This window comes from Suncus etruscus, chromosome 2, assembly GCF_024139225.1.
Source record: "Suncus etruscus isolate mSunEtr1 chromosome 2, mSunEtr1.pri.cur, whole genome shotgun sequence".
Taxonomy (NCBI): Eukaryota; Metazoa; Chordata; class Mammalia; order Eulipotyphla; family Soricidae; genus Suncus; species Suncus etruscus.
The window spans coordinates 166,084,754-166,108,870 of record NC_064849.1 but is presented as its reverse complement, the minus strand read 5'-3'; the positions used below and the strand labels follow the sequence as shown (position 1 = coordinate 166,108,870).

The window sequence follows — 24,117 nt, the reverse complement described above, 5'->3', positions numbered from 1 at the left end:
ATTTCTCTGAGGCTGCAATTGTGCTCCTTCCCTCAGTAACAGGGAAACAGAACTTTTCTGATCTCCCTAAACCCCAACTAAGCAACCAAAGCAAAGGTCTTAAAATGCATGCACGCAGTTTGTTTGGTTTTTGTTTTTAAAGCAAAATACTGTATTCTGAGTTTATAGAATTTATGATTAAAAGCTGATGATTTGTTTTTTGGCATGCTAGGGTGTTACAATTAAAATAATCTGTATATTTGAAAAAGCACAGCCATTTGGACCTTATTTTTTAATCAAGCAATCTTAGCAAATGTGAACAAGTTTTGTTTCTATCTCTGTTTACAGAGTTCATTGTTGGTGGTAGTGAAATGTCCCAGGCTTAGTACTTTCAATATAATATGGTTAAAAAGGTAGAGAATTATATATTTGAGCATAATTTCCATCCATATTATTTTCAAAAAAGTTCAGAAAAATTTTGGAGCTTTAAGTAGTCAGTTAATAAAATTTTCTAAAATTTTACATTTCTTTGGATTCCTGTGTAGTTAAAGGTTTTTATTGATGTTACCATTGTATGCATTTTTTTTAATAAAAATATGTATAACTCAATTCCTTATACAAAGGGGAACAGAAAGGCTTTTGGTTCATAATTGAATGTGTAAATATCAATTCTGAGTAAATTAAAAAAAACATTCTCTGGGATCGAAATGATAGCACAGTTGGTAGGGCATTTGCCTTGCATGAGGTTCACCAGGCTTCTATCCCTGACATCCTATATGGTCCTTGGAGCCTGCCAGGTGTAATTTCTGAACACAGAACTAGGAGTAACACCTGAGTACTGTTGGGTATGGCCCAAAACTAAAAACAAAACATTCACTTGATCTTGTTTTCTCTGTACTTGGCCTTTTCTGTTTTCTTTCCACTTTGTGATTTTAAGAATAAATATTCTATCCACAGCTTTCATTTCTGCACTGCCTGCTTTCATTAACCACTTTAGAAGCTACTCCCCAGGATTGTTTGTGTTCTTTATTGTTAGCAGTGATCTCCTGATGTTCACAGCCAGTTTACTTTTCTCACTACCCATTTTCTTAAAGGATGACAAGATAGTAAATATTGCAGGTCTTGTGAACTAGAGGGCAAAATCCAGGATATCATTTTGGCACTTACAACCATTTAAAAATGGAAAAGTCTCCTAACATTACAGAATGGGTAGGGCTGAGGTTTTGCTCATAGGCCAGCCAGGATACAAAGACAGAGAGTACAATTGATTGGGTGATCACAAGACTAATATTGGTATTAAATAAAACAAACTAGATGATGTAGAATAAATTTACTTTGGTTAAGGAAAGAGGAACATGATGTGCTGGTAGGAAATCCAGTTGAAACATCTAAACAGACAGCTTATATAATGAAAGAAATAGCCTTTTCCTTTATTCTTTTGTATTTCCCAGAACTGTGTAGCTCATTTTATCTATAGTATTCATTGAACATTATTGTAGAGCAGAAAAGCAAATATTGCTATCCTTGTTTTATAGATGAGGAAAAGTGAGCTTAGAGAAATTGATTGCCTAGTTAAATGTTTTACATTATAAGTCTTGCACCATAATCCTAACCCAAATCTGTCTTATTTCAGAGCTTGCTCATAGCAATGCAGTGTTCTGCCATCAGGTGTGAAAAAGAGGCCATCATAAATGGAACTTTAGTAGAACATCAGTAAAGAAGTAGCCTGCAGTAGGATTTTGATTTTTAGGTTTTGTTTTCTGATAGTAAAACATCTTAATCATTGCTCAGTAGTTTCCTCTAATGAGCCCCCTGAGCTACATATTCGTAAGACATTATATTTGAAATTTGTCATAGATAATATTCACAATGAAATATTAATAGGAAATTAATAATACATATTATTTTATCACAGATGTACACTAATTCCCCAAACACACCTTAAACAGAATTAGTTGTTGGCCCTTTACTATAGCACTAAAAGTTATCTTATTAAAATATGAAATTCCCAGGAGTGTAATGCTCATCTCCTTGGAGACATTGCTGGGCATTATTATAGATGATGTCATTTATACTTCACGTTTTCTTTGTTTCTTTCTAGTTTTCTGCTAATTTCTGTATTTCTGCTCTGGTTTTTATTATTTCTTTTATTATTCTTTTTTTTCTGCTTGTGTTTCGGTTTCTTTGCTGTTACTTTCCCAGATATTTAATGAGTCCCTTTAGGTTGTTGACTTTGTCTTTATCTTCTTTCCTACTGTAGTTCTGTATTGCTATGAGTTCCCCCTAATTACTACTTTTGCTGTGTCCCATAGATTTTGGCAATTGGTTTCTTTATTATCATTCATCTCAAGGAATCTGTTTCTTTCTTGATTTCCTCTTTGATCCAGCTGTTAAGTAGCATGTTGTTTAGTCTTCAGATGTTAATTTTCTCTACGTCTTCTTTTTACAATCAATCTTGATCTCTGTTGCATTTTGGTCTGTTGGATGCTTGGTATAATTCTTACATTTGTGAATTTATGTAAGTTAGACTTGTGCCCTAAAATGTGATCTGAGAGAAGGTTCCACATGCACTTGAGAAGAATGTGTATTAAGCTTTTTGAGGATTAAAGTCCTGGTATAAACCCATTAGTCACAGTTCTAGTTTCTTATTTAGGGCTGTTATGTCCTTTCTAGTGTTCTGCCTGGTAGATCTGTCCAATGGCAATAGTGACATGTTGAAATCTGCCACTACTATTGTAGTTTCCTTCTATATGTTTCTCTAGGTTTGTGAGCAAAAGCCTTACACATTTTGCTGACTCTACATTTGGTGCATAGATGTTAATCGGAGTTAGTACTTCTTGGTCTATTGTTTTCCTGACCAATAAGTAGTGTTCATTCTTGTCTCTAAGTACTTTCTTGAGGTTGAATGCAGTTTGTTCTGTTTTAAATTTGGCTGTGCCAGCTTTTTTATGTTTTCCAGTAGCGTGTATATTTGTTTTCTGCCCTTTTACTCTGAGCCTGTGTCTGCCCTGAAATTTTGAATGTGTTCCTGCAAGCATCATACATCTAGGTTTTGTTTCCCCAATCCAATCCGCTACTATGTGCCTTTTGATGGGAGAGTTTAGTTCATTGATATTTAAGGAAACTATTGATAGAAAGGGCTGTTGTGCCATTATATTGTGTAGGATTGTTTCTGTTACATTTGGGTATTTGGTTTATATAATTGATCTTTGAGTAATCGATTTGGTTAGCACTAATGTTTCAAGTTCTTTTTTGTCTGAGAATGTTTTATCCCTTCCTCCATATAAATGAGAGGTTTGCTTGGTAGAGGACTCAAGGTTGAAATTTTCTTTCATTCAGTAGTTTGGATTCATTGTTCGACTCTGTTCTTGCCTGGATTGTTTCAAATGCGAGATCTGATTTGATTCTTATGTTTTTCCTGTTATACTTAAGGTTTTTTTTTTTTTCTCCCTTACTGATTTAAACAGTCCATCTCTCTCTGTCTCTCTGTCTCTCTGTCTCTGTCTCTCTGTCTCTGTCTCTGTCTCTCTCTCTCTCTCTCTCTCTCTCTGTTTTTGCCATTTGGATTTCTATATATCTTGGAGTTGTTCTTTTAGGGTCTATTTTGTTTCACTCTCTTTTTGTCTCTTCGATTTGTACAGCAGCCTCTTTCCAGAGAGTAGAAAATTTTCTGCTATTATTTCCTTCACTACTTGCTCTTCCCCTTTCCCTTTTTCCTCCCCTTTTGGTATTATTATAATTCATAGATTATTCTTTTGCCTTTGTTCATGAAGTAACTTACATTTTCTTCCATTGTTTTGTATTTTTTTATTTTCTTTATTAGTGTTGGCTTGTAATTTGTCTTCAAGTTCATCTATGTGATTTTTCCACCTGTGTAATTCTGCTACTATGATTCACTAACACGCTTTTTTAGTTCCTTAACTTTCATTTTATTCTCTCATGTTCTGAAAGAGTTCTTTTTGTTGGTTGTTCATCTATAGATTGCTTAATTTTTTCAAGCTAGTGACTCATTGATTTCTGTTGCTAAAACATTAAGTGTTGATTTTAGATCTTCATCGATGAGGCTCAGTGGTTCTCTTCATATTAATTTGATAAGTCTTCCCATTGTTCTTTGCACTTAGTGGGTTGTAATGCTGAGTTTCAGGTTGTTTAAGAAAGTGATCTATTGAACTGATTTAAATAGTTGTCTGGAGGTGTATCTGCTTTAGAGGTTATTTTTCGAGACATACTAGGTTATCTAAGTATGATGAAAATATTGCCAATTAATTCATTGGTTTATTCAACTGAGTTTTGATTTGTATATTTTCTTAGAGAAAGAAGTCCTATATATATAAATGGATACACCTTAGTGCAAATGGTAGTGTGTTCACGCAGTTTGGGACGAGGAGGCTTGATGGCAGAGACTAGAGGGCCTCTCTCTTTGCAGACAAACCTGAAATGGGGCGAAGAGACAGCAAGGAGGTCAGGAACTGCGGTGGGACGCAGAAGCAGCTTCTAGGTTTTTTAATTTTATTGTTATTTAGTTAAATAGAAATCGAAAAATATAGCTAACACTAAATATGATTTATTGCTATTACTTAGGAGATAGTATATTGGAATAGAACTCTTTTTAAAATTTTCCAGTAGTTATTATTGGCTTATTTAGCAGGTATTGTTAGAAAGTTTTGTACAAACTGAGCAGCTCACAAGCACTTAGTAACTATCATCATCATCAACAACAATAACAACAACTAACAATTGTATTCTGGTATGTGACGTGATAATGTCTCAGACTATGTAACATAATCATAGATGATAAATACTGGCTCCAGGTTAGGCTGATTCTGGAACTTGTATTCCTTACTGTCGTACCTGAGGATAAAATTGACAGCTGTGAACATTCTGGAAGCAGAAGAAGGAAATGGCTTAAGTTTGTGACCTGTTGGGGAAAAAGAATCTAAAAAGCTTTTTGAGTGATCTTTTTTTATTGCAAGCCTATTTTTTTTTAACATATAAACATGAAAATCTTTACTTTTATTTGATATAAACTGAAGTAGTGATACTCAGAGTATAGTTCTAAAGTTTTATTGGAAAAAAATTAAGTTAGCAATTTTTTTTCTTTTGTTTTGTTTTGTTTTTGGAGCCATTCCCAGTGGCACTCTGGTTACTCCTGGCTCCGCTCTTAGGAATCACTCTTGGAGGCTTGGAGACCAAATAGATGCTAGGGATCAAACCTGGGTTAGCTGCTTGCAAGGCAAATCTCCCCACTGCTTTGTATAGCTCGGGCCCCTAAATTAAAAATTTGTGGGGCCAACAAGGTGGCGCTAGAGGTTAAGGTGTCTGCCTTGCAAGCGCTAGCCAAGGAAGGACCATGGTTCGATCCCCCGGCATCCCATATGGTTCCCCAAGCCAAGGGCAATTTCTGAGCGTTTAGCCAGGAGTAACCCCTGAGCATCATTTTTTTTTTCTCTTTTTTTGGTTTTTAGGCCACACCCGGCGGTGCTCAGGGGTTACTCCGGGCTTTTTGCTCAGAAATAGCTCCTGGCAGGCACAGGGGACCATATTGGACACCAGAATTCTAACCAACCACCTTTGGTCCTGGATTGGCTGCTTGCAAGGCAAACACCGCTATCTCTCTGGGCCTACCCCTGAGCATCAAATGGGTGTGGCCCCAAAAACCAAAAAAAAAAAAAAATTGTGAAGATTTCAAAAAAAAAAGTGCTTTGCTGCATGCATGGAGAGTAATGCCATTAGAAATTAGAAAATGAAGAAAGAACTTATGTTAATGAATTTTGTTATGAAATTTCAAATTGAAAGTGAAAGTTGGTGGTTATGAACGCTTAGCATAGTGCTCAGTGCTGAGGTACAGTTTTTATCTTTCATACACAGTAAGTGTTTAATTATTATACAGATTGCTTTATCTTACATAGACTTTCTTACATAGACTTTTGTATACATAATAATGTAGGCCAGGGTTTATAAACTTTGGTAAAGGCCAAAGTCTTAAGTATTTGAGTTTTTGTTGACAAAAGAGACAAGGTCAAAATAAACATGTAAATATTGGCTTCCCTTTTTTTTTTGTTGTTGTTGTTGTTTTTTTTTTTTTGTCTTTGGGCCACACCTGGTGGTTTTAAGTGTTTTCTCCTGACTTCTGCACTCATGAATTACTCTGGCTGGTTCAGGGGATCATTTAGAATGCCCAGGATCAAACCTGTGTTGGCTGTTTGCAAGGCTAATACCCTACAGCTCTCTGTTCCTGTCCCCCCTTTCTAAAACTTACAAACTGGAAGGAAAAAAGAAAAAGTCGAAGGGCCATATTTTTGTCAGTCTATGCAAATCCTTGACATTATTTTAGTTTCTAGAACATAAAAATCTTCTTTATATTAAAATTTGGAGATAATTGCATTATTAGTTTTATTCCCCAAATGTTCAGAATTATTATGTATTATTATCTTTCTGAGCATGATGATATTTACTTAATACAAATAAGTGTTAAAATATGGCTACAAACTGGGGGCTAGAAAGATAGCATGTAGAGAGAACATGTAAGATACTTGTTTGTCTACTGTCAGCTGTTTGATTCTTGACATTGCATATTGTTTCTCAACATTACCTGGCATGACTCCTGAGCATAGAGCTAGCTGGGAGTTAACTTTGAGCACAGCCAGTTGTGGCACAACACCCCTACCCCCAGCACAGAGCTAGAAATAAGCCCTGAGCACAGCCAGGTGTGACCCTCCTCCATAAAATAATGTTTGTTTTGATATTAATTTATGTGTAGAATGACCTTACATCATTCCTATTAACTTTACATCACAGAACATTAAACATAATAAGCAACTTGAGCTTATTCCTCCCTATTTGAGTGTGTTGTGCTGCCTTCTTACTCCATGGTACTTGAACCCTGCTGCCCATTATTGAATTCAAATTAAAGTTTACTTTGGATTTGTCAGCTTCCTCTGATTTCTCAAGTCTCAGCTAATGCTGCTTCTCTTGGGCTCTTACACCGCAGAAGGAAGAATTTAAAAATATAACATCAACTGAAAGAAATATAACGTTCTGCCTTTCAAAAACATAAGCTAAATTGTATTTACTATCCCAAAAGTCAGTGTACAAGAGAAATCTTTTAGAGATTTCTTTTTTGTTGTTTGTTTTGTACCCATTGGTGCTCAGGGGTTACTCTTGGCTCTGTGCTCAGGAATTACTCCTATTGCATAGGAGGGACCTATGGTATGTCTGGGATCAAATTTAGCTTAACAGTAGGCAAAGCAAGCAACTTACCCACTGTACTATTGCTTTGATTTCTTAGAAAATTCTTTAGCAGAATTGTTGATATAGTTGAAGGTCGTTTAAAACTTATTTTCAGAATTGATAAGTAACGTGTTAAGTCTTTGGTATAAAATGACTAGTTTCTTAAAGCCAGCAGTAGTTTAATATAGCCACATTAGCTAAAATTTGACCAAATTTAACATTTTTAAGATTGTTTTTAATAATTTTACTTATATGCCTTTAGATTCCTAGTTTAGATAGTTCTGAGTTGACATTTATTTTGTGTTCATAGTCTTTATTAAGAAAAAAATTGTTAAGCTTTTAAAAACATGGTAATGGTGGAAATTTAGTAGTTAATATCAGATATAATATTAGTTATCAGTATTTAGAAATCTTTTAGTAAAGCCAAATAAGTATGTGGCTGCAGCGATAGGGTGTTTGCCTTGCACACAGCTGACCCAGGTCAGACCTCGGTTCAATCCCCATCATCCCATATGGCCCCCAAGCCAAGAGCGATTTCTGAGCACATAGCCAGGAGTAACCCCTGAGCATCACTGGGTGTGACCCAAAAACAACGACAAAAAAAAAAAATCAAATAAGGGGCCAAAACACGATTTCTGAACGCATAGCCAGGAGTAACCCCTGAGCATCACTGGGTGTGACCCAAAAACAACGACAAAAAAAAAAAATCAAATAAGGGGCCAAAACACGATTTCTGAACGCATAGCCAGGAGTAACCCCTGAGCATCACTGGGTGTGGCCCAAAAACAAAACAAAAAAAATCAAATAAGTAATCTATTTACTCTGGATAGAGTTCATTTATGATTACTAAATTATGATTACATTTATTTCACAGTATGTCTAAAATAAGATTTTATTCAGGTGCTATGGATTGTTTAGTGAAGAAATAATAAATTGAAATGACCTTATTTTATAAAATTATTAGTTCTGAATATGTATGTAATTAAAAAATTATAAAATCGTGTTGGTACTTGACAAAGAAGTCCACTTTATACTGGTATGCCTCATTAACATTCCAAATGATAAAAATGAACACTTTGTGATGGCTTCTTTTATTTCTGTCGTAAATCTGCAGCTCAGAATGCAGCGATGGAGAGTGGTCTGCTTCTTTGCCCCATCGGTTTTCTGGTGCAGAGAAGGATCAGTCCTCAAGTGATGAGAGCTGGGAGACGCTGGCAGGAAAAGATGAGAATGAACCTGAATTACAGAGTGATAGCAGTGGTCCTGAAGAAGAAAACCCAGAATTATCTCTTCAGGAAGGGTAAGCACAATAGTTTTTTAAGTGCTTCATACAAGAACTGTATACATTAACTGTTACATTAACATGTGGAGCATGTTGTTAACTGCACGTTAAGCACGGTATTAAGCCAGTACAGAAAGACCTGACTCTATAATAGTTTGACACTTGTTTTGCTAAATATGTGTGTACTTTTTAAAAATTGCTTTTCTCTTCTTGGGTATTTAAATAGCGTGTTTTTAATAGTTTATATCTTTAGGGACTTTTACACAGATTATTCCTTGAAAAGTTGTATTTGCTTATGAAAATCTCTAGGCTTACTAATTTATTATCAAAAATAGATCTTTCATACTTTTTTCTATGTTAGTTTTAATTTTTTATCTTTAATGGGATCTATTTTGGTTAACTTTTCTACGAAAAATATGACCTTAGTATAGCAGTCTTGGGGCCAGAGCGATAGCACAGTGGTAGGGCATTTGCCTTGCACACGCTGATCCAAGACAGATCTCGGTTCAATCCCCGGAGTCCCATATGGTCCCCCATGCTAGGAGCGATTTCTGAACTCATAACCAGGAGTAACCCCTGAGCATCACTGGGTGTGGCCCAAACGCGCCCCCCCCCCAAATATAGAATAGCAAATTTTGATTCTACTTAAGAAGTATAGACTTCTAGCCTGAATTTAATTTCTATAAAACCTGAAAAAATCGTAGAAAAATCTATAGACATTTATAGATTTTTATAAACATTTATATATATGAGTATATATATATATATATATATATAAACATTTATATATATATATTTTGGGGGGGCCACACCCGGCGGTGCTCAGGGGTTACTCCTGCTGTCTGCTCAAAAATAGCTCCTGGCAGGCACGGGGGACCATATGGGACACCGGGATTCGAACCAACCACCTTTGGTCCTGGATCGGCTGCTTGCAAGGCAAACGCCGCTGTGCTAAATCTCTGGGCCCTATATATATATTTTTTTTTTAAATGTCTATAGGGAACAAAATACAGGAACTCTAAAGAAGTATACAAAAGTATATATTTGATTTTGACAATATTAGGTTGGCTTGGCATATTGACTCATCTTTATTTTATGATTTCTGATGTTTATCACTGCTGCATGTTTGCTAAGTATTTCTAATTATTCTAGATATGATTTATGCTGGAAAATTTTCATTTAAAATAGAAGGCATTTACTATATATTGAGTATTGAGATGGGACCTTAAGTTTTATCAGTGAACTATTCTTTTAACATTTTCTCATGAAATTAGCATTGTAGCAACAGGATACAGATTTGATAACTTATAAATTGTGATGATTACTGTGAAGAGAAATACTATTGTGATAGAAAATAATTGATAAGGACTTATTCACTGGAGTTGACTACTCTTAGAAATTAACTTTTGAATTGAGATCTAAAAGATTTAGTAGTTGAGGACGAGTCTTCTAGCTAAAGGAGAGATGCGAAGAGCAGTTACTGCAAAAGGGTGGGCTGGAGATATACGGGGGTTAAGGTACTTGCTTTGAATGCTGCCAACTCTGCTGTGATCCTTGGCTCCACATAAAGTACCTAAGCCTGCCAGTTGTGACCCAAAAGTAAAACAAACAGCAACAACAACAAAAGAAGGAAAGGGAAGGATTTGAAGCATATGAAAGTGATGGAGCTAAATTAAATGGGTGAATAAAGAGTTCTGCATCTGGAAAATTGCATGGTAAAGTAGTAAACTGATGAAGAGTTTCAAATGTGGCTTTAATTTACTTAGAACCAAACTTCAAAGCAAAAGAAGGAAGAGAAGGGTAAGGATAGTGGATGCTGAGGAGATGGTGAAGATCAAAATAGAGGAAATTTACTTGTAACTATTTCTCTATCACAAATAATGTTAACTAGAATGAGTAATTAAAGGGCTGAGAGGTAGTAAAGGAGTTAAAGTACTTGCATATGGCAATACCAGTTCAATCGCTTGCACCACATATCTTCTGAGTAGTGCCAGGAATGAATCCTGAGCACAGAACCAGGAGTTAGTCTTGATGTCCTGGTGCTGTCATGTTGGACCCAAAACAAAAAAAGAAAATGAGTAATTAGAGGCAAACAGGATTGAATTGAATATAAGTAGAATAGGTTGAATATTATGTAATAATAAATGAAGGAGGCTTGATAAGGAATGAGGATAATAGAATGAGGGGGAAGGGAGTATTCATCAGGATTGGATATTTGGTTTTGAATGTTCAGTAAAAATGTCATTGAGGTGGGGAGAGACTTGGGAAACAAGAACATTTATGGAGATTTTACATGCCAGCAGAAAAAATATGTAGTCAATAAGTACTTGGATATTTCAATTTTGATTTAATGAATTTATTTGAGCTTATATACATAGGGATAAATGAGAATGAAAAAAAGGAACTCATAAGTTACTTGAATAAAACTTAATATCGCTTATTATGAATAGAATTAAGTGAATATACTTTGGAACCCATAAGTTATCTGAGTAAGAATTACTGTTTTAAATTGCTGAACCCAGTAATGGGCTTTTACAAAAGTAAATGAGGTACAATGATGAAGGTTAATAGTAGTTTTGAAGTCGGTAGTTGATGAAAACAGAGTTGAAATATATTGCGTAACAGAGGATTAAAAGGAACGAAATTAAATTTGTGTAAGATCTCAAGAATGCCCATTACTAGAATATAGAGTATATTTTCTGAAAACCTGCTTGCTGGGTTATGGTGAGGGGGTGGTTTTGGCTGTGAGATAAGTAAGGACATTGAAATACATCTTTGAAAAGCAACCCAGATTAATGAAAAGAGGAAAAAGACATATGGGAGGTAAATATAGATGAAAAAAATATAGCGTACCAGAGCAAATACTAGAATGCAATAAAAATATTTATGGGACACAGTAAAATTTTTTCTTTTTTAATAATATATTTAAGAACTATGATTTACAAGCCTGTTTGTAGGTCGGTTTCAGTCATAAAATGTACACTCCCCCTTAAACCATCCCACCACCAATGTCCTCCATCTACCTCCTCCCACACCCTCTCTCTGTCTTCAAGACAGGTATTCTATTTCTCTTATTATCATTGTCAGGATAGTTATTAGTGTAGTTATTTCTCTAACTGCGCTCACCACTCATTGTGATAAGCTTCATATCATGGGCTGGTCCTTCCGGCCCCTATCTGTTGTCTATGGGCATTATTACTATACTGTCTTATATTTTTCTTAAATCCCACAGATGAGTGAAACTATTCTGTGTGTCTCTCCCTCTGACATATTTCATTCGGCATAATAGTTTTCATGTCCATCTATGTATAGGAAAATTCATGACCTCATTTTTCCTAACAGCTGTGTGTTATTCCAATGTGTATATGTACCAAAGTTTCTTTAGCCACTCATCTATTGTCAGGCACCATATCTTATTTGGTTTTTATTTACCATACTACTTCTGTGAAGGTGTTTTTCTCGTGGGGGGTAGTTTCTTACAGAGTTGGATAATTTTCCAGATACTCCTTTAAATGATATTTGTCAAAAAGAACTTTTTTTTGGGGGGGTGGGGGTTTGGGCCACACCCAGCAGTGCTCAGGGGTTACTCCTGGTTATCTGCTCTGAAATAGCTCCTGGTGGGCTCAGGGGGACCATATGGGATGCCGGGATTTGAACCAAGGTCCTGGATCGGCTGCTTGCAAGGCAAACGCCACTGTGCCATCTCTCTGGCCCCAAAAAGAACTTTTTTTTTTTATCACTTTTTCAAATCAGGGTAATAACCTAGCTAACTAGAGTATTGTTTTTGTTGTGCTCTTAAGTACAAGGTATTTACTGTATAAGTGTAAGATATATCTTCTGGCCTGTTACATTTTAGCTCTCAGATCTTTGTGAGTCTTCTGAGTGTTCCCTTACATGTGAACTTTTGCTTCTCTCACTGTCTTTAGGATTTTATTTCTGTCTTTACTCTGTCATTTTCATTCCGATTGTGTAATATTTGGTTGGATTATTTCAATCTAGAATTCTGAGATCCCATCATCCAAAAGTTTTCAACTATTTATCCAGTTTCCTTTCTCTCTTTTCTCCCCATTTGGAACACCTTTAATGTGACTGTACATTCCTTGATGCTGTCCCTTATCATTTTTTCTTCACTTTATAACTTGTAACTTTTCTCTCTTAATGTGCGGCCTGTTGGTTAGGTGCTCAGACCCAGCAATGTGGAATTCTCAATGCTCAATTCAGGGAGCACCAGGGATACACATCACATTACTTTGGGGGATAGGGAGAGTGTATTTAATGAATGAGGTTTTTGGTTGAATTCAGGATGCTCAACATGTGCTCTAGCTCTTTGGACTTGCCCATGCTTTTCTTTTGCCGTCTTTGGTTTGGTTTCTTCTACTTTTTCCTTGATGTAACCTTTTATTCTGCTCTTTAAGCCCTCTTTTTTTTTTTTTTTTTTTTTTTTTTTTCAGTTCAACTACTGTGTCTCACTCATGGCCTAATGATTTGTTTGGATTTTCTTATGCTTCTCTTACTAAATTTCTTTCCCATTGATCTTACTTCAGTGAATGTTATTGGGATTATTGCTTGTAAGGTTTGATTGGGAATTTAGAAAGCTCTGATGTTCAGGTATTTCCTGGCTTTTATCTTTATCTGTGTGTTATGGGGTGTCACTATGAGTGCCCCAATATATTTGTTTGCTATGTCCAAGCAGCCTTGTATATCCCAGGGGTATACTTTTGCACGGCTGAGGGATGCCAAATTCAATCAGTCCTGTTGAGCTAACTGGTGTACAAGAATATGAGTGCCAGTGAATACCTTTTCACTGAATTTGAAGCCCTGGGACAGTTGTGACCCAGAGATTTGGCTGATAAGTGCCTCAGAAGAGCTGTGTGTCAATTTGAAGATTTGAGTTGCCACCAAAGGTGACAAGGTGCTGCCATGTCCTGGCTGTGCTGCTGTGCTACACAGGGCTGTGTGTGGGGCTGCCACAGTTTCCTCCTTAGGAACTGACTTGCAGCACTGTAAGCATGGTATTCATTAAGTGACTTGTTTACTTGCGGTCAGGGAGGAATCAAACCTATTGACAGACTAAGCAAGTGTCACTCAACTTTCATTTCGCTTTACTGTTGACTTGGGATGGGCAGGATGGTATAATCCAGAAGGCTATGGAAAGCCACTGTTAGGATGCATGTAGCTGGTGCAGAGTCTGGTACAGAATTCAGGATCTACCCCTCTTCAGGAGTAATGAGTCCTGGAGAGCTGGGTGCATCCCAATGTACTTCCCAGGACTGGGGCCACAACCTCTTGTTTCTTTTTTGTTTTTGTTTTTGGGGCACACCTGTTGATGTTCAGGGTTACTCCTGGCTATGAGCTCAGAAATCGCTTCTGGCTTAGAGGAACCATGTGGGATGCCAGGGGTTCAAATCACAGTTCGTCCTAGGCCAGCACTTGCAAGGCAAATGCCTTACCTCTAACGCCACCTCTCCAGTCCCCACACCCTCTGTTTCTGCATTCTGCCACTTGTCCATCTCCTGGCCAGAAATTCTCCATTTATATGGAATGATGGTGCAAGCAAGAGTCTATGTTTAATCCAGGTTTGGATGCCTCAGTCACTGAAGAACACTGATGAACTGTATATTGGACAATCTTAGTGTCCCCTTTCCCTATATAGATTAATTTTAGTTTTTTAAAAAATCTTATTAAGTTATACCAGTTGGAGATGTCATTATTTACTTAAATCAGTATATATTTAAATACCATTTTCACTGTCGAGAAGTGCTACAAAGGTAACCTTGTATAGAGTTTTTGGGTGGTTTTATTTGAGGGAGGTATACTTAGTGAGACTCAAGGCCTCCTGGCTTTATACTCAGGGATCATTCCTGGGTTGGTAAAGCCCATATGTGGTTCCAGGATTAAATCTGGGTCAGCCATAATATAGACTTACCTGCTATACAATCTCTCAGATGTTCCACTTTCTTTTCTAAGAGATCAGTACATACATACATACATACATACATACATACATATATAGTTTTGCCAATTTTCTCTAGAGATTATATTAGTTAGTTTCTTATTAATGTTATAAATATGTCCATATTTTTCTTTCTGGCTTACTTTTGCATCTGCCTCTACTGTCATTTTTTCTTTTTTTTTTTTTTTTTTTTTTTTTTTTTTTGGGTCACACCTGGCAGCGCTCAGGGGTTACTGCTGGCTCAGAAATCGCTCACAGCAGGTTCTGGGGACCATATGGGGTGCCGGGATTCAAACCAGCATCCTTCTTCATGCAAGGCAAACACTTTACTGCTGTGCTATCTCTGGCCCCACATAAAAATTTTAATAAAGTATATCTGGAGTGATGGTGGGAGCCCAGAGTCCTTAGGAAGTTACTTAAAATGAATGTTTTGGGCAGCCTCTACTGAGAGTGGCATTTGTTTTGAACTGATATAAAGAAGGTAATAGCTGTTTAATAATCTGCTGAAAAGATTATTTCAGGTATAGAAAATGGCTCCCCAGCGGAATGATCTCTGTGTTCCAAGGGTAGAAAATAATAACTCTGGAGAGCTAACAGAAGTTGGAGAAGTGACCACAGAGAGAGCACATATCACATTACATGCCACATTATAGGCCAGGTTGGAGGAATTTGGATTTTATTTTAAATGTGAGTAAAACTACTGCATAGTAGCCTACATTAATTTACTTGGTCCTTTATACTCTAAATCGAGAAAAAATAGGGGAATAAAAATAATTATTTTTATTTTATTTTTATTTACAGAACTAGTGTTACATGCAAGCTCCTCTGTCTTAAACTTGCATCCTTTAGAGAAATTTCATAATTTGTACCCTTTTCAAGTTGAACTCAAGACCCTGCTTGTACTTACTAGTATTTTTTTAAAGAATAGTTTTATGTTACATTTGAAAGTCATTTTTCCCCCTTTAAAATGTTTCTCTTAGGGAGCAAGCATCCTTGGAAGAGGGAGAAATTCCTTGGCTGCAGTACAGTGAAGTCAACGAAAGCAGCAGTGACGAGGGGAATGAGCCTGCTAATGAATTTGCACAGCCAGAGGCTTTTATGTTGGACGGCAACAACAACCTTGAGGATGACTCCAGTGTGAGCGAGGATCTGGATGTGGACTGGAGGTATGTGTGTGTTGGCGCTCTGCTTCCTTTCCCATTAAGTCAAGTTGGCTTATGATATTTTATTACAACAGTTGAATCTCCTGTAGCACAGAGATTCTCCGATTTCCCCATCGTCGAATCTTTTTCATCCCAACTCTCCTTTGAGTTGCTTTTGCAATCTTAAACTTTAACCTAATTCTGTTCATCAAATGCCTCATTCCCCACCTTCAGCTCTGGAAGCTCATCTTAGGTGCTAGTTTTTATACACTCAGTAGTTTTAGAATTCTTTTGTTTGTTTGTTTTTTATTGTTTGTTTTTGTTTTTTTTGGGTCACACCCAACAGCGCTCAGGTGTCACTCCTGGCTCTGTGCTTAGAAACTGCCCCTGGCAGGCACAGGGGACTATATGGGATGCCAGGATTCGAACCACCATCTTTCTGCATGGAAGGCAAACGCCTTACCTCCATGCTATCTCTCCGGCCCCAGTTTTAGGTTTCTTATTCCTTATTTTATATGTCCTGATTAATAATCCTCCCTCATAAAAAAATATTCTTAATGACTGCCGCTTGAAGAATTTAAAATTCTTAAACCAGAATCTTTTCCTTGACAGTCCTTCCTTTTTTACTTGTAAAATAGAGAAGGGTTTTATTGTACTTTCTTTTCTATGTAACTTAATTTTTGGTAAGAAACAATGAGCCATAAATAAAAGTGGATTATAAATTAAGTAGATTTTATAGAATTGTTACATCTTGTAATGCTCATGGGCTTATAAAACTAGACTTACCTTTCATTCAAGGAACTAATTATTGAGCTGTACAAAAGATAGTAATTTCAACCACCTCTTTTACTTTATTTATCTGGAAAATAAAAGGCTTGATACTACTTACACTGCCTTTTCTCTCTGCACAGATAGAATTTGTCTTATTTTTTGTACAGATAGAAAGTACAAATAAAAGGTATAAAATGAAGATGAAAAACTTTCATTATCTTCTAATAACTGCAGGTTTCTAGAATCTATTTGTTGTAGAATTCCTTTATGTATTTTGTAATGATATTTCTAAGATTTCTGCTTAAGGTATCCTTTTCTGTTCGGCTTTTCTACGTGTGTGTATGTGTGTTTATGTATACTACTTAGTCATATTTTGCCAACTTATTCCAGACATGAAACTTAACATCTGCTTAACATCTCCTGACTATTTTCTATTTTCACTTTCTAGACAGTATTGTATGTGCAGTGAAGATAACTTACTAATATTTTGTGAAAATAAAATTGAAGTTTAATAAAACTACATGAAGAACTTATACTTTAATCTTAAGAACTTCCCTTCCCCAATCACGTTATAGAAAATCAGTGATGCCACCTAGTCATAGTAATGTTAATCATTTTGGGGACTGGGGGTTTGGATCACACCAGGCAGCGCTCAGTGGTTACTACTGGCTCTCTGCTCAGAAATTGCTCCTAGCACACTCAGGGGACCATATGGGATGCCAGGGTTCGAACACTGTCCTTCTGCATACAAGGCAAACCTCTGCCTCCATGCTATCTCTCCAGCCCCAGTAATGTTAATCTTGATGTCATTTCTACTCTCTGAACATGTTTCCAATTTACTTTCTATTATACTTGTTAATCATGTTTTGAGATTCAGTTGTTCCTTTTTTCTTCTCCAAGTGTTTATGATGTGTTCATTTTTTGTATTTTTTTATTTTTATTGTGGTCGAAGTGAATTACAATTCTTTCACAGTAATATTTGAGGTACATAGTAAAAATGAGTGAGGGGCATTCCCACCACCAGTGTTGTCCTCTTTCCACCCCTGTTGCCAGCATTCATCCCACATCTCCCTCCTTTACCCTTATAATGCTAGTGCAACAGTTCCCCCCTTTGTACAGCTTGTTGTAGATTGGGTATCGATTCTGTTGTCATTGACTTTAGATTTGGTATTCATGTCAGATCAGTTTTTATTTCCATCAAATGAACATTCAACTGTCTGGCCTTGGTACCATCTGGGGGAAGAAAGACAAAAGGAAAAATAAACGGCAAATAACAAAAGAGTAAAACTAGGAGTAGTCACATCTAGGTGTTATAAATATCCATTTAGAAGAAGGAAGGGAAAAAAGAAGAAAAAAGTAGTAAAAAAAAAAAAAGGCAGAAACAAAAAACAGTAAGGGAGTATCAACAAAATTACAAAAAGAAAAACCATCAAAAAGCCAAAACCATCAGCTACGGAAAAAAACAACAACAACAACAACAAAACTCAGGCCTGCAACTTCTTAAATAAGGGTTGTTTTTCTTCTTTTTTGTTTGTTTTGTTTTGTTTTGTTTTTGCAAAGGCACAGCAAATATTGGGGAAATTACAGCAGGAATTCCCTTGGCCTAAGAAATACATGGTTTCACTGCCCTTGAAGCATACTGCCATGGGAACAACTACAGGCTCCATACTCACTCATTTACACACCCCAAGGTCTTTTTATGGTATCAGGAAACTTTCCATACCGTTGTGGGTGATTTTATCCCACCTCTGTAGCTGGAGATCTTGTTGTTTGGACAAAAGATGTTTGTCAAAAGACTCAGTGGGGAAGCCTATATTCCCTTTATGTGTTTAATACCTCTATAATAATACCTCCTAGTCTGTTTATTCCCAAAAGTAACTTAGCCTCATAAACATTTTTTCTTTAATGTCTTTTTCAATGTATTTTTTTTTATTTCTTCTATTATATAACTATATATATATAACTGAGGATAAAGAGGGTTAAATAAGAAAGGATAATGGATCAGGATTGGGGGATGAGAGGCTAGAAGGATTTCTGAAGAGGGTACGAGGGGTAATATATAAGAGAAGCTATATACAGTTTAGGCATTTACCATTCAGTTTTGGCAATCAGAGAGGAGGACTCCACTGTCTCCTCATGCCCACTTAAAGACAGATGTTAGTGTTCTATTCTTAGGTTGTTATTGGAGGCCTGACCCTCATAGGCTGGGTCTGAGCTCTTAAGATATGATTGAGTTAAGAAAAGATAAATAATTGGTTAAGATATGGCTTAGGAGAGAAAGGAAGGGGAAAACAAAAGATAAGAGAGAAGAGAAAAGAGGAATAAATAAATACAGTGCAATGGATTGAATTGATGAAGAAGACTAAAGGACCGAGGGAAAAAAGAAGTAGAGGGAAGAAGAGAGAAAAATGAAAGAAATAAAGAAGAAAAAAAGGACTTAGTGATTTGCCAAAATGTATTTGATGAGTGGGACCTGTAGCATAGGTCTGTTTTGCACCATTGACAGTCCCAAGATCATATGACAGTCTGAATGATCATATGCTTTAGGTCCTAACTGAAGACATAAACAAAATGAAGTGGGTTAATTAGAGTATTTTATAAAGACATTGACATAATGGGCACTGTATATGGTGTTCAGTATGATTGATCGCCAAGGTTTAAAATTAGAGTGTCACCCTTTGTTTCCAAAGCCCCTGTGGACAAAGAAGATGAAGATTTATTTTATACTTGGTAAAATTAAGGTATTAAAGCATATTATTAGTAATCACTGCAGCGGGAGATCAGGCTTCCAGTCATTTTCTGCACCTGTTCTGTGGATAAATACATTAGGGCATTATTATAGACCTTTGTGGTTAGAGGTTGATATCAAACCTGTTCACTCAAAATATGTTGTTTTCGTCATTGCTAGATTCTTTTTTTAATTTATTAATTATCTTTATTTAAACACCATTATTACATATATGCTTGTAGTTGTGTATAAATACCACATCTTCATGATCCATTCATCCATTTTTGGGCATCAAGGTTGGTTCCAGTTCTTGGCTATTGTGCTGAATGCTATGATGAATAGTGAAGTACATACATAATTTGGGATGAATAGTCTCCCATCTTGGGGGTAGATACCCAGAAGTGAGATTGCTGGATCATATGGCAGCTCAATTCTGAGTTTACTAAGTCCCCTCCATACTGATTTCTATAGGGGTTGGATCAGGCACCATTCCCACGATCAGTGTATGAGAGTCCCTTTCCTACCACATCCTCGCCAACAGAGATTGGACCCATTATTTTTTATGTGTGCCATCCTCACTAATGTTAGGTGGTACCTCATTGTCTTAATTTAGATTTCTCTAATGATGAGGGATGATGAACATGTTTTCATGTGTTTCTTGGCTATCTCGGTCTTCCTTGGAAAATTGTCTATTCATTTCTTCTCCCCATTTTTCTATGGCTTTGTTGGCTTTTGTGGGGCTCACCTTTCTGAGTGCATTTATAGCCTAGATATCGATCCTTTATTTGATGTGTCCAGTGTGAACATTTTTTCCCATTCTATTAACTGCCTTTTAGTTTTAGCCAGTGTTTTTTTCACCATATAGAAACTCTTTAGTTTCATGTAGTCCCATTTGTTTACATTTGATGTTACTATTCTTGCCATTGGCATTCCATCATCAAAGACTTTTTTGAGGTATGTCTTGTAGTGCTCTACCTATTTTTCCCTCAATGAACTTTATAGATTCCGGTCTGATTTCCAGGTCTTTAATCGATTTTCAGTTGTTTTTGTGTAGGGTATGGATCAATCTTTTGTTTCTTACAGGTGGTTATCCAGTTGTTCCAACACCATTTATTGAAGAAACTAGACTGTCTTTGTTCCATTTCAGGTTTTTGAATCCTTTGTCAAATATCAATTGACCATATATTTGTGGGTATATCTCTGGATATTCTGTTTTAACCCACTGGTCTGATACTCTGTCTTTGTTCCAGTACCATGCTGTTTTGATGACTACGGCTCTTTAATAAAGCTTCACATTAGGTAAAGAAATGCCATCCAGTTTCTTGTTTTTCAGTATGGATTTGGCAAACCTAGGTTTTTTGTGGTTCCAGATGAACTTTATAATTCATTGTTCTAGTTCCTTACAAAGTGGTGTCTGAATTTGGATAGGGATTGCGTTGAATCTATATAGTAATTTAGGTAAGATAGTCGTTTTTATTATGTTGATTCTTCCTACTCATGAGCAGAAGTGTTCTTCCATTTTTCGGTCCTCTTCAATTTCTTTTGGAGCATATTGAAGTTTTCATGGTATAGGTCTTTCACTTCTCTTTTTAGGTTGATTCCCAGGTACTTGATATTTTTAGATATTTATTTTAAATGGAATTGACTCCTTAATGTCTTTCTCCTCTACTTTGTTATTTGTATAGAGGAATGCTATTGTCTTTTGCGTATTGATTTTGTAGCCATCCACTTTGCTATATTGGCTTATTGTTTCCATGAGTTTTACTGTGGATTCTTTAGGTGTTTCCGTGTATATCATCATATTGCCTGCAAAAAGAGGTAGTTTGACTCCTCTTTCCCTTTCTGGATTCCTTGAATTTCCTTCTCTTGTCTGAATGCTATTGCTAGTACTTCTAAAACTATGTTGAATAAGAGTGTAGAAAGTGGGCAACTTTGCCTAGTTCCTGATCTTAGTGGAAATGTTTTCAGTTTTTAGCCATTAAGGATAATGTTGGCTGTGGGCTTTTCATAAATACCTGAAACTATCTTCAGGAATGTTCCTTCCAACCCTATTATGCTGAGCATTTTCAGCATGAATGGGTGTTGTATTTTGTCAAATGCCTTCTCTGCATCGATTGATATGATCATGTGGTTTTTGTTGATGTGATGTTTGAAGTTGATTGATTTGTTTATGTTTAACCATCCTTGCATCCCTGGAATGAAATCCACTTGGTCACAGTGTATAATCTTTTTGATGTATTGTTATTTTGGTTTGCAAAGATTTTTCTTGAGGATTTTTGCAACTATGTTCATTAGTGAGATTGGTTTGTAGTTTTCCTTCTTGGCAGTGTCTTTGCCGTCTTTGGGAATCAGTGTGATATTCGCCTCGTAAAAGGAGTTAGTAAGGATTCCTGTCTTTTCAATGTTTTGGAAAAACCTGAGGATCAGTGGTTGTAATTCTTCCGGAATGTTTGATAGAATTCACTTGTAAAGCCATCTAGACCTGGACATTTGTTCTTGGGGAGCTTCTTAATTACTGTTTCAATTTCCTCAAATGTGATTGGATTATTTAGGCTTTCTAAATTCTCCTAATTCAGTCTCGGAAGATGATATTTTTCCAGAAATCTGTCCATTTCTTCCAGGTTCTCTAGTCTCACTGAGTACAGTTGTTCATAGTACGCCCTCATGATGTCTTGAATTTCTTGTAGTTCTGTTTTAATCAAAACCCTTTCATTTGTGATCCTATTTATTTGGGTGTTTCTCCTTTTTTTTTTTTCTTTTTCTTCATGATTCTTGCTAGTGGTTTGTCTGTCTTGTTTATTCTTTTGAAAAACCAAGTCTTGATCTCATTGGTTTTTTTTGTATTGTTTTCTTTGTTTTTATGTTGTTTATTTCTGCCCTGGTTTTTATTATTTCTTTTCTTCTGACTGTGTTTGAGCTGTTTTGTTGTTGTTTTTCCAGCTCCTTAGGTGTCCTTGTAATTGGTTGATTTTACCTTTTTCCTCACTCCTGACATAGATAGGCCTGTATTGCTATGAATTTCCCCCTAATTACTGCTTTTTTGCTGTGTCCCACCAATTTTGACAATTTGTCTGTTCATTATCATTCATCTCAAGGAATCTTTTTATTTCTTCCTTGATTTTCTCTTTTATCCAGCTCTTGTTGAGTAGCATGTTGTTTAATCTCCAGGTTTTGGATTTTCTCCACACTTTCTTTTTACAAGCAATCCATCTTGATCTCTCATGCATAATGGTCTGATGGGGTGTTTCTAATAATCCTATGTTTGTGACTTTGTGCAAGTTAGATTTATATCCTAAGGCATGGTCTATTCTAGAGAAGGTTCCATATGCACTTGAGAAGAATGTATATTCGGCTTTCTTGCGAGGAGAGCCTTGTATAGGTTCATTAGGCCCATTTCCTCTCATTTCTCATTTAGAGTTCTTTTGTCTTTGCTAGTTTTCTACCTAGTGGATCTCTCTAGAGGTGATAGTGGAATATTGAAATCTCCTACTACTATCACATTTCCTTCCATATGTTTCTCTAGATTTGTGAACAAACGCCTTATATATTCTGTTGGCTCTAAAGGTGGCACATAAATATTGATCAGGGTTAGTGCTTCTTGATCTAATGTTCAGTAAGTAGTGATCCTCTTGGTCTCTGAGCACTTTTTTGAGGTTGAATGCAATTTGGTCTGATATAAGAATGACACTCCTGGCTTTTTTTTCTTTTCCATTGGCTTGAATAATCGATTTCCATTCTTTAATTCTAAGCCTGGGCCTATCCTGTTCTTTTAGGTGTATTTCTTGGAGGCAGCAGATGTCTGGTGTTTGTTTTCTGATCCATCCCTCTACTCTGTTTTTTAATAGAGGGATTTAGCCCCTTGACATTTAAGGAGATTACGCCATAAAGGGTTGTTGTGCTATTGTGTTGAGTAGAGTGGTTGTTGTTACAATCGGGCATTTGGATTATACAGAACATCTTTGCGAATTTTATTTAGAGATGATTTGGTTAGTGCAAATAGTGTGAGTTCTTTTTTGTTTAAGAATGTTTTTAGTTCTTCTTCCTATATGAATGAGAGTTTTGCTGGGTAGTGTACCCTAGGTTGGAAGTTTCTTTCATTCAGTAGTTTAAATATGTCACTCCATCTTCTTGCTTGAATTGTTTCAAATGAGAGGTCTGGTTTGAGTCTTATTTTCTTCATTTGTATTTGAGGGTTTTTCTCTCCCTTATTGCTTTAAAGAATTCATCTTTTTTTTTTTTTTTTTTTTTTTTGCCAGTTGGATTATCATATGTCTTGGTGTTGATCTGTTAGGGTCTATTTTATTTTATTTTATATTTTATTTTATTTTATTTATTTTGGTTTTTGGGCCACACCCGGTGATGCTCAGGGGGTTACTCCTGGCTATGCGCTCAGAAGTCGCTCCTGGCTTGGGAGACCATATGGGACACCGGGGGATCGAACTGCGGTCCATCCAAGGCTAGCGCAGGCAAGGCAGGCACCTTACCTCTAGCGCCACCGCGGCCCCGGGTCTATTTTATTGAGGACTCATTTTGCCTCCTGGATTTGTATGGGTTTTTCTTTCCAGAGGGTGGGAAAATTCTCTGCTATTATTTCCCTCACTTCTTGTTCTCCTTTCCCTTCTGCTCCTCTTCTGGTATTCCTACAATTTATAGGTTATTTCTTTTATCTTTGTTCATCAGCTCCTTAACTTTTTCCTCCCATGTTTTTTCTCTTGCTTTTTTATTGACTTCTTTGTCATTGTTGTTTTGTAGTTTTTCCTCAAGTTCCTCTATGCATTCTTCTAACTGTAATTCTGTTAGGGCTTGCTAACATGTTTTTTTATCTCCCCTAATTTCAATTGTATGGATTTTTTTTTGTTTGTATGGATTTTTTTGTTGCTGTAAAAGTTCTTTTAGTTGGTTGAATTGTTCGTCTATAGATTTCTTTTTTTTAATAATATCTTTATTTAAACACCTTGATTACAACATGATTGTGATTAGGTTTCAGTCATATAAGGAACATCCCCCCCCTCACTAGTGCAACATTCCCACC

The 24,117-nt window shown here is 36.3% G+C and overlaps 1 protein-coding gene across 1 annotated transcript in view; it reads left to right on the top strand.

Annotated features, from left to right (window-relative positions):
• Positions 1-24,117, top strand: part of PJA2 (praja ring finger ubiquitin ligase 2) — a 46,725-nt gene that overhangs the window by 6,281 nt on the left and 16,327 nt on the right. The window contains exons 4-5 of the mRNA XM_049769130.1: positions 8,324-8,509; positions 15,425-15,610. Of these exons, the coding sequence (XP_049625087.1) occupies positions 8,324-8,509; positions 15,425-15,610 (372 nt within the window). The remainder of the gene's footprint in view (positions 1-8,323; positions 8,510-15,424; positions 15,611-24,117) is intronic.